At 50.1% G+C, this 14587-nt stretch overlaps 1 protein-coding gene across 3 annotated transcripts in view; it reads right to left on the reverse strand.

Moving 5' to 3' along the window:
• LOC145505864 (uncharacterized) overlaps window positions 1-14587 on the reverse strand; it is a 92029-nt gene that overhangs the window by 60792 nt on the left and 16650 nt on the right. For 2 of the 3 annotated variants that reach the window (XM_081489009.1, XM_081488990.1), the window contains exons 8-11: window positions 13658-13807; window positions 10701-10924; window positions 8697-8928; window positions 2249-2470 (exon numbers count right to left, since the gene is read on the reverse strand). In XM_081489009.1, the coding sequence (XP_081345135.1) occupies window positions 2249-2470; window positions 8697-8928; window positions 10701-10924; window positions 13658-13807 (828 nt within the window). The remainder of the gene's footprint in view (window positions 1-2248; window positions 2471-8696; window positions 8929-10700; window positions 10925-13657; window positions 13808-14587) is intronic. The other variant, XM_081488998.1, reaches the window with a different exon arrangement.

Here is a 14587-nt window from a genome sequence, read left to right on the forward strand (position 1 = left end):
CGTACGCGTAAAAAAGTTGGACTAAATCCTAAGTTTCAACTCAAAAATAAAGTTAGCGTCCTCAAAATTAAAGTCCTAGACACGGCAGTTTCCTCGGACGTGAGCAAAAACGTGCCTACTTAAAATGTCACATTTGCCACGATTGGCACCCATATGTCTGTATTAACGTTCTGTCTGGCCACTCGGTTTCCCAAGCTTCTCTTCAACATAATCAACCCAAACAGCAAAGAGTATACTAAACTACCCTGTTATTGCATGAATTCCAGGAGGAATGGTATCTGGCATGAAGTCACGACCTCTGTCTGCTACACCACACAGGCGGACTGGATCCACAAGAGGGAGGGACCTTCGACAGATCCAACAGGGACCTCTGAGGCTCGTTTCCTCGGGTAAAAGTCGGAAAACTCTCATGCAATTTCCTCAGAATTCAAGTAACAGTAATGAGTGGAAACAGAAGTCAAAGCTTAACACAACTGGAAGCAGCCTTCTCAAGCCTAATTCTTCTAAAGCAGACTTACACCACATGTATGAAAGGGTCAAACCAGGACCAGAACTTGCTGCTGGTGCAACTCCCGTCCGCCAGGTCAAAATCCACTGCAGGTCCCTCCGTAGTCGACTACTAAGTAACCAATGTGGGCAAAGGCCTGACATTAAAAGTGAAAGGTCTCAAGGCCGCTTTTCCCAGAATTCTCTACATATTGAACTCTGCCACCTAATCTCCTCCTGTTGCCAAAGAGTAGTGGGAAAAGGTTATACAAGCGTGCAAATATTCTGTTTTGAGTTCTCACATTGAGCTCTCACAGAGAATTACTCACACCAAGCTACTAAACAAGGACACCTGCTGTAGCACATGTCGGAGGGGTTCTGTCTGAGACGGTCTCACGGGGGAGGGGTGGGGCAGGGTGGGCGCTGTCTGCCTGCCTACAAAGGAGAGGTGAGGCTCACAGGAGGAGGCCCGAACCCTCAGCACTCTTCTCTTTTCACAATGACCGTTAGGCAGTTTCTCATCAATCATGACAGCCGCAGACACGACCACCAGAAACATCATGACTCTACATGGTTACACAGCACGGGCCTGAGGCTCTGAGGGTGAGCAAACGCCACTCGACCTGTCTGACCGCCGGTATCAATGTCACACATCCCCTCAAGGAGCAGAACCTCAGAAGACTAGAGAAGACGGCCAGGCAAGCTGCCTCAGCAGGGCCCACACAGCGGGCTCCCATCTCTCCGAGAGAACGGGCTCCACAGACGTCACCAGACTCGCCTGAGTGAACCCGAAGGAAATTTCAGCATCATCAGGTATACATTCGACAGGCAGGTGGGGGGATGAACTGGGAGACTGGGGTTGACGTATGTACACTACTGAGACTATGCGTAAAGTCAACAACGAGTAAGGACCTACTCTACAGCACAGGGCAGTCTACTCAGGGCTCTGTGGTGAAGTAAATGGGTAGGAAATCTAAAAAGAGGGATATATGTAGACACACACACACACACACGTATATATATATATATAAATATAAATATAAATATATATATAAATATAAATATAAATATATATATATATATATATATATATATGACGGATTCACTTTGCTGTACAGCAGACATTGACACAGCAGTGTAAAGCAACTGCTAACTGCTAAGTCGCTTCGGTCGTGTCCGACTCTGTGCGACCCCACAGACGGTAGCCCACCAGGCTCCCCTGTCCCTGGGATTCTCCAGGCAAGAATACTGGAGTGGGTTGCCATTTCCTTCTCCAGTGTATCAAAGGGAAAAGTGAAAGTGAAGTCGCTCAGTTGTGTCCGACTCTTAGCGACCCCATGGACTGTAGCCTACCAGGCTCCTCCATCCATGGGATTTTCCAGGCAAGAGTACTGGAGTGGGGTACCATTGCCTTCTCCAAGAAAAAGGAAAGCAACTAGACTCCAATAAATGAATGAATGGATGAATGAATTTTTCAAAGAGGAACACACTGGGCACCCTAGAACTTGTAGAAATGAGGAGTCCACACCCAGGGTGAGCACAGCGCTAGGGATGCCCTCGTGTTGCTCCACTGCCAATGGACCGCCTGGACCAGGCCTCTTCTACCCCAGAGATCTCGACGCAGAGGCGGGGAGGCCGCCAGTCGCGGTCTCGCCAGCGCTCTGTGCTCCTACTCACGCAGCCATCCCAAAGCTCAGATCAGCCGGAGAACAAGGGACCCACATTCCACCTCAGGACAACAGACACGTCCGCTGTCACTCACTTCGCGGACATCCCGCTGTGGTTGTCTGTTCGCTTCCTCGGACGCGAGGAGCTCCTTCCTGGCCGTGTCCGGGTCCTCCTCCGGCTCTCTCACGTAGGCAGAGAGGTTTGCCAGGCACTCCTTCGACTGGCTCTGCTCCCCTGACTGCCTCTCGATGACCTCCTGGAGCTCGATCACCTTAGCCAGGTCTTCCTCGTGGCTTGGGGAGCCGTCGGAGGATCTCTAAGGGGGAAAGGAAGCCTTAGACAGACAGCCTTGTTTTGGGAGGGAGGGAACACAGCATTTCCGGGCAATCGGTGAGGTCAAAACTTTCTTCTGCACTCTGGGAGCTCACACGACCCTCACGGCCACTCAGATCTACATGGTGCATTGCTGACAGGTCCCAACAGCCCCGCACAGACTGGATGGTAAGGCGAGAACCAGACAGAGAGCGAGACCGAGGACTTGCCTTTCCATTGGTGCTTGGCATGTTTACTTGCTCGGGATTTACATCAAGCACCCCGTCCGTTAGTAGCTTTCCCCAGTTATTCTGCTCTTTAAGAATCATCTGCTAAACGTGAAGTCCACCGGACTTTAGGAAGCATCACTACGAACAAAGCTAGTGGAGCTGATGGAATTCCAGCTGAGCTATCTCAAATCCTGAAAGATGATGCTGTGAAAGTGCTATATTCAATATGCCAGCAAATATGGAAAACTCAGCGGTGGCCACAGGACTGGAAATGGTCAGTTTTCATCCCAATCCCAAAGAAAGGCAATGCCAAAGAATGCTCAAACTACCGCACAATGGCACTCATCTCACGTGCTAGTAAAGTAATGCTTAAAATTCTCTAAGCCAGGCTTCAGCGATAGGTGAACCGTGAACTTCCAGATGTTCAAGCTGATTTTAGAAAAGGCAGAGGAACCAGAGATCAAATTGCCAATATCTGCTGGATCATCGAAAAAGCAAGAGAGTTCCCGAAAAACATCGATTTCTGCTTTATGGACTATGCCAAACAAAGCCTTTGACTGTGTGGATCACAATCAACTGTGGAAAATTCTGAAAGAGATGGGAATACCAGACCATCTGACCTGTCTCTTGGGAAACCTGTACGCAGGTCAGGAAGCAACAGTTAGAACTGGACATGGAACAACAGACTGGTTCCAAATAGGAAAAGGAGGACGTCAAGGCTGTGTGTCCTTGTCACCCTGCTTATTTAACTTAGACGCAGGGTACATCATGAGAGACGCTGGGCTGGAAGAAACACAAGCTGGAATCGAGACTGCCGGGAGAAACATCAATAACCTCAGATATGCAGATGACACCACCCTTACGGCAGAAAGTGGAAAAGAACTAAAGAGCCTCTTGATGAAAGTGAAAGAGGAGAGTGAAAAAGTTGGCTTAAAGCTCAACGTTCAGAAAACTAAGATCATGGCATCAGGTCCCATCACCTCATGGGAAATAGATGGGGAAACTGTGGAAACAGTGTCAGACTTTATGTTTGGGGGCTCCAAAATCACTGCTGATGGTGACTGCAGCCACGAAACTGAAAGACGCTTACGCCTTGGAAGGAAGGTTTTGGCCAACTTAGATGGCATATTTAAAAGCAGAGACACTACTTTGCCAACAAAAGTCCGTCTAGTCAAGGCTATGGTTTTTCCAGTGGTCGTGTATGGATGTGAGAGTCGGACGGTGAAGAAAGCTGAGCGCCACAGAACTGATGCCTCTGAACTGTGGTGTGGGAGAAGACTCTTGAGAGTCCCTTGGAGTGCAAGGAGATCCGAACAGTCCATCCTAAAGGGGATCAATCCTGGGTGTTCATTGGAAGGACTGATGTTGAAGCTGAAACTCCAACACTTTGGCCACCTCATGCGAAGAGCTGACTCATTGGAAAAGACCCTAATGCTGGGAAGGATTGAGGGCAGGAGGAGAAGGGGACGACAGAGGATGAGATGGCTGGATGGCATCACTGACTCGATGGACATGGGTTTGGGTGGACTCCGGGAGCTGGTGACGGACAGGGAGGCCTGGCGTGCTGCGATTCATGGGGTTGCAAAGATTCGGACACGACTGAGCGACTGAACTCAACTGAAGTCTTCACTAAGAGATACTCTTCTATCAATCTCGAGGGGAGGGAGATGGGAGGGAGGCTCAAAAGGGAGGGGATATATGTGTACCTATGCCTGATTTTTCCTGCGATTTGACAGACAAGAACAAAATTCTGTAAAGCAATTATCCTTCAATTAAAAAATAAGCTAATTAAAAAAAAAAAAAAAGATCTCTCCTGGACGCCCAGCTTTTCCGCTGGTCCTGGGTCTGAGGACAGGAAACAGTGGTGGCAACAGTGTGGGGAACAGATAAACCCCTTCAGGGTCCAGACAGGTCTCACTTATACATGTGGGCGTGTGGTTCAGCCAGGGGAGGTTTTAGGAAGCATGCATGGAAAGTATTTTTATAAACAATGAGTGCGTCGTTTTAACCAACTAACCTGTGGCTTTGTAATGGGATTCTGTAAAGAATACTGATCCACTGCAGCTCCACAGGAGCTTGGTGACAACAAAGTGACTTACTGCAAAATACAGCTGAACTCGTTTAACAGCAGCTGGATAAACTGTGCACTCTCCCCTGATCTCTAACAACCACCCTCAGACAACAGAAGGCTACAAAAGCTAGAAATTATCCACATGGAACTGAAGAGGGATCAATCTCAAATTCAAGTTAAAAGAAGCATTTATAAAAATCAGAAAACAACAAAGAACAGAGCAGGGAAGTGACACACCTGGGCTGACTAGGACTGAATGCAGACAAACACCTGCCTCAAAGTCAGGGACCACGGCCAGGCCCTTCCCCCGGGCCTTGTCCTAAGAAAGGCCTCTGGGTCCCCAGCCTGGCACCCTCCGCCAGGATGGGAGCCCGCCCCACGGGTGCCCACGTGAGTCGGATGGGCAGTACCGTGTCCTCATTTAACAGGAGGGCAAAGCAGGCCACAAAGCGGGCAAGCGGCACACCCAGGTCACCAACCTCAGGGTGACGGAGCTACTCTGCTGTGCCCGGCAGAAGGGTTCCTGGGCACTGAGCTGCCTGAACCGGAGCGCGGCTGCCCAAGTCCTGTGGGAAGGCCCCAGGAGTGCTCCATCAGCGGGCTGGGAGCAGGAGAGGGACAAGGAAGGCCAGCCCTCGGGCCACTGGACTCCAACAACAGGGGCTCATCCAAGTGACCCGAGGGGAGAGGCAGCGAGCTCCCTCCTGAGGCTCCCTCCATCAGGGTTGCTGTGATGGACAGGAGGGCCTCTGGAGGAAAGCGGGATGGACGGCACCACGGTTAAGTGTCCAGGCTCTGATCAGACCAGTCTGCACCGCACCGCTGGGTATGCGAGCCTGGGCACGGTGCCCGGCCTCTCTAAGCCTCAGTGTCCATATCTGCTGAATGGGGATAACAGCAGCCTGGACCTCACCTGGGTGTCTGCGGGATTAGATGACGGGCTCAGAAAGCACTGGACACGGTGCCTGGCACACAGAGTCTCCTGCACACTGCTACCCACCGTCATTAAATTGGCTTCCCCCAAATCTAATATCTATGGCTCTGATTCAGTCATTTCTTTTAAGAAAACACTACGTGGAAATTCCATGGTGGTCCAGAGGTGAGGACTTGGCACTTTCACTTTCACACCGGTCTGATCCCTGGTTGGGGAACTAACATCCCATTAGCTGTGCAGTATGGCCAAAAAAATAAGTAAAGAAAATTTTAAAAATAATAAATAATACTATGTCTATTATAAATAAGCATGAGATGATTAGAAGGCAACCAAGTGGGAGAAAGGCAAACTGTTACAATTGTCCCAACCAATGACCTATTTCCAACAGAACCATCAGTTCAGTTCAGTTCAGTTCAGTTCCGTTCCGTTCAGTCGCTCAGTCGTGTCTGACTCTTTGCGACCCCATGAATTGTAGCACGCCAGGCCTCCCTGTCCATCACTAACTCCCGGAGTCCACCCAAACCCATGTCCATCGAGTCAGTGATGCCATCCAGCCATCTCATCCTCTATTGTCCCCTTCTCCTCCTGCCCCCAATCCTACCCAGCATTAGGGTCTTTTCCAATGAGTCAACTCTTCGCGTGAGGTGGCCAAAGTACTGGAGTTTCAGCTTCAAAATCAGTCCTTCCAATGAACACCCAGGATTGATCTCCTTTAGGATGGATTGATTGCATCATCAGCATATTTTAAGTGGTGGGTGAGTTTCATTACTTCTATTAAAATGTCAATCATCCACCAGTACGTAACCACATAGTGTTCATTCACTAACACGATAAGGACTCTAATACTTCACAGAGAAACAAAGGCATGCTAAATTACTAAATAGTTTACCTTTCGACGATGCTTCCTTAACTCACTAGACTGATAGATGCATGCAGAGAAATGAAGAGAAACCAGATTTATTGCGACTTTGAAGCTAAAAATTCAAGAATCAATATAGGCAAAGACAGTAAAGCAAAAATGACGGCAAACATATAAGTGAGATGTAGATTTAGAGAACATGTAACTGGAAACAGAACAATTTGTTGGACCACATTAGTTAAATAAGCTATTCAAGATTTACTAGAGAAACACTATACATTATTCCTCAGGAAGATACAATTCTATTACAACATCATGATTTGTTAAAGCACAGCACTGTGTACAACAAAGGGCCTTAACAGTTGTCTGTTCTCAGCCAAACCTCTCTATAAGTTAGTTTCTCTTAATAAAAAAAACATGTTATACTTTAAAATAGTAATTTAACTGACGAGGAAGTTGCCGTAATACCTATTTTAACACTGAACAAATCTAACCACCTGTTGGACATTAATGTAAAACCGTTACCTAGAATTTGATTTCAAACTTCTGAAAATAAATTCATTAAAGCAGGTACCCTATGAAAATATGTAAGAATGAAAGCTAGCATAACAGCAGGTGGAGTCTTCACATTTTATGAACCATAGAAGATACTTTGTAAAAGAGTCTGGTAGAGACATTAAGCATGCAAAAGCTGATGAGATTTACAGTCTCAAATACAAGCACCAACACAGAAAGGATGTTGTGTCAAAAGTCCATTAATTCTACACATAAGAGGATCATTTCTTCAGGTAAGCATAATCTCAGTTATGAATTACACAGGTTCTGTAGTGTATCATCCATCTACATTATGCTTGTAACTGCACAGTGATAACAATAATTCAAACTTAGTGCTATGGGGGAAAAACACCATTTAATGAGACATGAAGACAAAGCAGAAACCCGACTAAGGGGACACACGCTGTGGACCCCAGACTGCTATGACCAGAGCAAGTGGGAGGACGGGGGAGGGGAGATGGATGGGTAAACTACAGCCTCGGGGGGGTGCGGTTGTGGGAAGCTGGGGTCTGGATTGATGACAACGAAGCAGACAACAGGATGAGACAGGAAATCAAAACCAACGATGAAAGCAGACACACCGTCAGAGAACTCCAGCAACAAGAAAAAATATACAGAACTGTTCTTTTACAAATACTCGGAAAGAAATCAAGCATGAAACCACAGAGAAATCGTCAAAGAATACACACTATCAACTAATTGGCCAGTGATGCATATTATAAAACCAATGTGTCAAAAGACCACAAAATAGACCAGTTATCACTTCACATGCTGCTAAAATGATTCACAGTTAATTTAATTATATGCTGACTAACAATGCAGCTAACATGAAATGGGTGGTAACAAAAAAAGTGATAATACAAGTGCAGTTACAAAGCAGAGTGTTGTAGACATGATTTCACAGGGTAAACAGCAATGCGCTCAGGAAACCTAAGCTAAACATGGAAGAAAGCAGGAACATGCGCTTCAGAGCTGCACACTCTGTCACCAAAAGCCCTAGGTCGTCATCCCATTTTTAGACTCAGAAGAGTGAGGAAGCCCAACTTCTTCCCTGGGGCCCTGGGGCACCAGGCTTTTAACCTGGTTTCACACCCAGAGCTGGCCTGAGCGTGCAGCCAGGTCCAGCAGCAAGCAGACCAGTTTAGATTCTTGGCTTTGTTCCCACCGCATGGCCTGCAGCCTGCAGCCAGGTCTCCCCAATGAAAAATGTGCTGCGTGGGTCTCACACGCCAGGAGAGCTGCCTATGGTTACTTTCACAAGGCTGTCTACTCGGTGACAACAGAAACTTCCCTGCACCTGCTGTGTCCAGCACAGGCCGGGCCCAACGTTACAGAGGCAGGCCCTGGCTGAGTTCATGATGACGTGCTAAGCCGGTGGTCCAAATATCAAGACTAATTTGTTGCTGTGCGAGTATGGAATGATTCAAGACTAGGCAGTTTTTAAAAATCTTAGACCTCTAAGCGTAGCAAATGTACCTGAGTTTCTTCTGGGTAAAAACAGAAAAAACAAAAAACAAACAAACAAAAAAGAAAGCCAGTGTGCTGGGGGAGGGACGTGGCAGGGAGGAGGCAGACACATACCAGAGTCTTGATGTCCCGCTGGTCTACTTTCCGCGCCGAGCTGTGCCGCCTCCTTGGGGGCTTGGCGCGCCCACTGCTGGGCGGGCAGGAGCTGGCGAGCGAGGAGGCGGGACACAGGTTGAGGGAGCTCGAGGATTTACAACAACGAAGGTTGCCTAAGCTCCCCTTGCCCACCCTGCTCTCAGTATCCTCGGCCCGCTGCTCCGTGTTCTCCTTCTCTTCTTCGATCAACCTAAAATAGAATAAAACCCGTCACCTGCCTTTGTCAGCAGAGGAACGTGTCTGGACAACAAATGTGGGCTTGCATTCTGTGTCACGATTAGCATATTCCAGGAACAGTTGCTCAATTAACATCTCAGCAAAAAGGTTCAACTTTCCCTCTTTTCAATATTCTCAAACTTAGAATAACTTATCCTTGAGTCTTACAAAGTGGCCCCTGATCATTCTCGTTTGATTTGACTGGTTTACTCTAACATTCTGACGGGGCCTGGGTGGCGCCTCTCTCCCTGTGAGGAGATAACCTGAAGTTGACAACCTTTACCTTCCCTGCTCTCAGGGCAGAGATGCACGGCAGTGCCTCAAGTCTATTCCGCTGGGAATCAGGAACTCTGTACAATCAAAACAGTGAGCCACGAACAAGCTGGAGTTTCTAAACACAAGTCTCTAGACCAGATGAAGTGCTGAATTGATTTTTTTATTTTTTAGGTTGTCTATGTACAAATGCATCACTTGATGAAGTTCTCCACCAGCTTTGTGTGAGTTTCTGGACTCATGTCAATGTGCTGCATTAACCTAGAATTCACAGTTACTGCTCTTCTCCCCTAATGTCTCGCGGATGATTTTATATAGCAGTTTAAATATTCGATTATGCATATAACATGATTTTCAAAATAAAATACAAGATTCTCGCAGGTCGTCACCTCTCCAGTTTCACTTCTCCTTATCCACCCTGAAAGTTTTTCACTGTTGATAACAAGTTGATGGAAAGAATTTACCATTTACCTCAAGTCAACATGTTACCTAAGGAAAAATCACTTTTACCTGACAACATGCTGTAAAAATAAACATATTAATATGTAACCGTTCCGTATTTCCTGGGGGAGGGGGAAAGACAATCTTTCTGAGCTGTCTGTGCTCAAACACGGCCCACAAAGCAGTCTGTCTCAGCGTCAAACGTGCAGGCGGCACCACCTGCGTTTGCTGGTTGTGCCCTTCACCCCTGCCTTTCCCCCGGGCCCCCCGCACTCGGCTGACAGGAACGGGCACCTCGGCCTGGGCTGACGTGACAAGAACAGTCTGAGCAGCAGCTCTGCCAGGTCCTGTGCAGGGTCACCGGCCTGTGGCCACTCTGAACGTGGACAAGGGACAGGAGGCAGAGCTGTGCGGGTGCGGCACCAGGCTGGCCTCGGGGCCCCCAGCCACCTGGCCGCACCCAGACCCAAGGCCCCTGCTCGCCATGAGGCGGGCCTTTGGATTCTATCCCGTTTGTAAACTGTTATAACAGCCCAGACGGTGTCTACAGAAAACATCTCACAGACACTGATGAGTTGAGAAGAACTCAAACACATGTCCTTGGACCACTGTCGTACAACAAGCCAACCTTCACACTGTATTAAGTTCAAAAGGAAAATGCAGATCTGAGGGGGAATTTGCCACCCCAAAACCCCAGCTTTTCTGTTTCAGGTGGCTTTTCACCAGAATGTGGGAGGCTCCGAGGGACACACGAGGGCGAACCTTCAGTGCTGGAGGGTGCACGGGCCGCAGGGGACACTGTCACGGCACCTCACCCACCTTGGGGCTCAGAGCTGGTGGGGGGACACCCCACAACGCCCCCCACAGCCCTGGCTGACTGAGCTCTATAATCAAGGGCAATCTCAGAACTGAAAATTCTTGAAGCAGACTTGAAGTCAGTTTCCTTACTATGGAACACTCAGCCTTCTCTAAGGAGAAGACAGCTCCTCAGAGAAGCCGAGTTTCTGGGGAGCTCGGCTCGGGCTCACCCACCGGATCTCTTCGTTGATGGTGTCCAGCTGCTCCTGAAGCATCACAGTCAGAGTCTCGGCATCGCCCTGCCCGCTGGGCGACAGCAGAGCGGCCGAGCTGAAGAGGGTGGCCCTGTCGCCCCCGCCGTCAGACAAGTCTGCGTCACTCTCGAACGCCTGGGCCACGTTGGCCGGCACGCTGGCTTGCTGCGCGCGCTCCCAGTCCTTTTCCTTCAGGGTCTGCACCTGGGCACGAGAGGACCACGTCTCGTCAGCGACATTCAGGGCAGCTCAAGTCTATCAGGAACTGAACACAAGTTTACATGGAAGCCCCAACTGTGGATAAACGGGCCATGCTTATGAGACACTGCCATCTCTTAAGCGAGCAGTACTGAAGAAACAGGCAGGAGGAGAACCCACTCCCTAGATGGCCTGGTGACATTCAGGTCTTAGCGTGGATGGGAGGCAATCCTATGAGGTTATTCACAAGGGTGGGCCGATGGAGTCAGAGACAAAGTCCGAAAATTACAACAATACATCTGTGCCTCCATCAGCCAGGCTGAAGGAAAATAAGAAAAAGAAATCCTTCAGCTCCGCAGCCTCTGGGTCCACCTCAGCGGTCACCACTTGTGTTACTCACCGAGGAGCGCCATCCTCGCAGGTCCCCAGCCCTCCGTTTTCCAGGCTGGTCTGAACACGCACAGACAGGCGCAAGCAGGGCCAGCAGGGCTGGGAGGGCTGGGAGGGCCAGCCCCCCGCGGGGCTCCTCCCGGGGCGCAGGCCCGCGGGCTGTTCTGGGGGACGGCCCCTCACACCGCAAGGCGGCTCTGTCACCAGAGACGTGCGGGAGAGGGCCTGCTGGGCTCCGAGCCGCCCTCCAGCTCTCACACCTCACACCCTTCTCTCTGGCACATCTCCCCCCGGCCCACTCTCACCCAGGTCCTGCCTTCTTTCCCAGACATGACCTCAAAGCAGCCGAGGGGCAGCCTCGAGGTGCTGGCTTGCTGGCTCCCTGTCCCCCGTGGCCAGCGCCCTCGCCCCTGTCTTCGTCACGACCCCTCCCCAGGGCTGGGCCACCCCCTGCACTGGCTCCAGGACCACCTGCCATCATTCCTGCTCCTCTCCAGCGAACCAGCTGCATATGGCTTCACCCCCATCAGCTCAGCCAGCACGTCCTCTCCCTTCTCTCACCTTAAAATCGCACAAAGGGAACCAGCAGATTCCTCCTCCAGGGCTCCCTGCAGCGCCCACTGAGGGTCTCTGAGAGCTCCCTGGGAGAGGCCTCTACTGTCCCCCTCCCCGCCCAGTCTCCAGCTCTCTGCAAGCAGGCGGTGTGCCCCGCTCGCAGGGCAGCTCCCAGGGAGCTCTGAGGAACCCATGTTACCAAGCCCCCTCCTCTCCTTGCCCTCCCCCCACCCCAAGCATGTCTCTCCCTGGGCACCAGGCCCCGCCCTCCCTGGGGTTACTAGTCAGTCCCTTGCGCCCCTTCTCAACCTTGGAATGCGAGGCACCCCACAGCTCTACCCTTGCACCCCCTATCTCTCCACGGGCACCTGCCTGGTGACTTTACCTTGTCTGTGCCTTTAAACACCATCTGTATGCCCACGACCCAAGTCCACCTTGAGCTGAGTGAGGCCTCTCCTGGATCCAGGCCGGAACACTCAGCTGCTGACCTCACAGGTCCCCTGGACACCCCATGGGCTCATCCACCTCAACAGGGCTGAGGCCCGTCTCTTAGCTCCCTGCCCTGACAGCCCTCCTCAGCTCAGGAAACAGGCTCTGGCCTCGAGCTGCTCAGGCCTGAGCCCGGGGTCCTCCCTGATGCGGCCCTCTCTCTCCCTTATCTCCGCTTGTTGACACGACCCTTGATCTATCTCCGAGTGGCTACTTCTCTTCCGGCCTCCGGGTCTCTGTTCCAGGTCACCCTCCTGGTGTCACCTCGCTGGCCACCCTGTTCACACACGATCGTCCCCCCTCCTCAGACAACTCGGGCACTCTGGTCTCCTTCCCCTGCTCACTACTGTCCGACAGGCTGCGTGGGTTTAAAAATGGGTCCACAAATTCTTCCATCCTCCTCCCTTCAAGAGGCAGAGGGGGCAACTCCTGCTCAGCCCCTGAGCGAGGCAGGACTTCGCAGCTCACTCTCGCAAACAGAACTGAAGGTGTGCGGCTTCCGAGACCGGGGCGCGAAAGGCCCCGGGCTACATCCCGCGCTCTCGCTCTCAGAGGGTGTTCTGAGGAAAGCCAGGCCGTGAAGAGGTCCACACGGCAGGGACCTGGGCCTGTCCCCACCAGCCAGGTGAGTCTGAAAGCCTGCCATCCAGCCCTGGGGGGCCTTCCCATGTTTGCGTCCTCAGGAGGCCCTGAACCAGGCCCACCTGCTGCAAAGCACAGAAACTGGACTGTGACCTGCTCACTGGGAAGTCACTAAGCTTTGCAGTGATTTGTTACATGGCAGTGGATAAAGAACGCACACGGTTTTTAATTCACTGCTGGAGTCCTAGTTCTGACGATGTCTGGCCCAAACTAGCTGCTCACTGAACATGGCAGCTCAAAACACAGACATGTATGAAAACATACATGCCATAAATGAGGCGAAAATACAAAGGTACTTAAACTTCCAATGAGAATTCTTCTCACTATAAAATGATGGGTATGTGTATCCATTTACTCGCAGGATGATTTCAATCAAAACGGTGCTAATTAGTACTGTGCTGGGCCTCACAGTAGGCCACAAGTTATCAAAATTGGTTCTTTTAAGAAAAAAAAGCATGCCTTAAAAGGAAACTCGTAGCCAGAAAAAGGAAAATGGGAAGACATAAAGCGATCTATCAACGCTTTGTTCCAAAACCATTTCAGGACCACAGTGTGAGGGGGCAGGTGCCTTACAACGTGGGAGTCACATGAAAAGGTGTTTACCTTCCTTCCTCAGGAATTCACCACTATAAAAGTCAGACACAGTTCAGTAAAAGCCGTTACCTGTCGATGCATAGAATCCTTATCTGCGATTTCATTTCCAAGTTTATCATTGAGGTCGTCGTGCACAGAGGTGGCTTCGCGCTGGGCGGCAAGGTAGCATCTCTCAAGGGTAGTGATTCGCACCTCCACGTCCGTGTTCTGGACCATGGCCTACACCGGGCATTGCAGAGTAGAAAAGGTAAGTCATTATCATGGAACATTCCGATACACGTACGCGTAAAAAAGTTGGACTAAATCCTAAGTTTCAACTCAAAAATAAAGTTAGCGTCCTCAAAATTAAAGTCCTAGACACGGCAGTTTCCTCGGACGTGAGCAAAAACGTGCCTACTTAAAATGTCACATTTGCCACGATTGGCACCCATATGTCTGTATTAACGTTCTGTCTGGCCACTCGGTTTCCCAAGCTTCTCTTCAACATAATCAACCCAAACAGCAAAGAGTATACTAAACTACCCTGTTATTGCATGAATTCCAGGAGGAATGGTATCTGGCATGAAGTCACGACCTCTGTCTGCTACACCACACAGGCGGACTGGATCCACAAGAGGGAGGGACCTTCGACAGATCCAACAGGGACCTCTGAGGCTCGTTTCCTCGGGTAAAAGTCGGAAAACTCTCATGCAATTTCCTCAGAATTCAAGTAACAGTAATGAGTGGAAACAGAAGTCAAAGCTTAACACAACTGGAAGCAGCCTTCTCAAGCCTAATTCTTCTAAAGCAGACTTACACCACATGTATGAAAGGGTCAAACCAGGACCAGAACTTGCTGCTGGTGCAACTCCCGTCCGCCAGGTCAAAATCCACTGCAGGTCCCTCCGTAGTCGACTACTAAGTAACCAATGTGGGCAAAGGCCTGACATTAAAAGTGAAAGGTCTCAAGGCCGCTTTTCCCAGAATTCTCTACATATTGAACTCTGCCACCTAATCTCC

Source organism: Giraffa tippelskirchi, chromosome 1, assembly GCF_054371585.1.
Source record: "Giraffa tippelskirchi isolate mGirTip1 chromosome 1, T2T-mGirTip1v1.2.pri, whole genome shotgun sequence".
NCBI classification, from domain to species: Eukaryota; Metazoa; Chordata; class Mammalia; order Artiodactyla; family Giraffidae; genus Giraffa; species Giraffa tippelskirchi.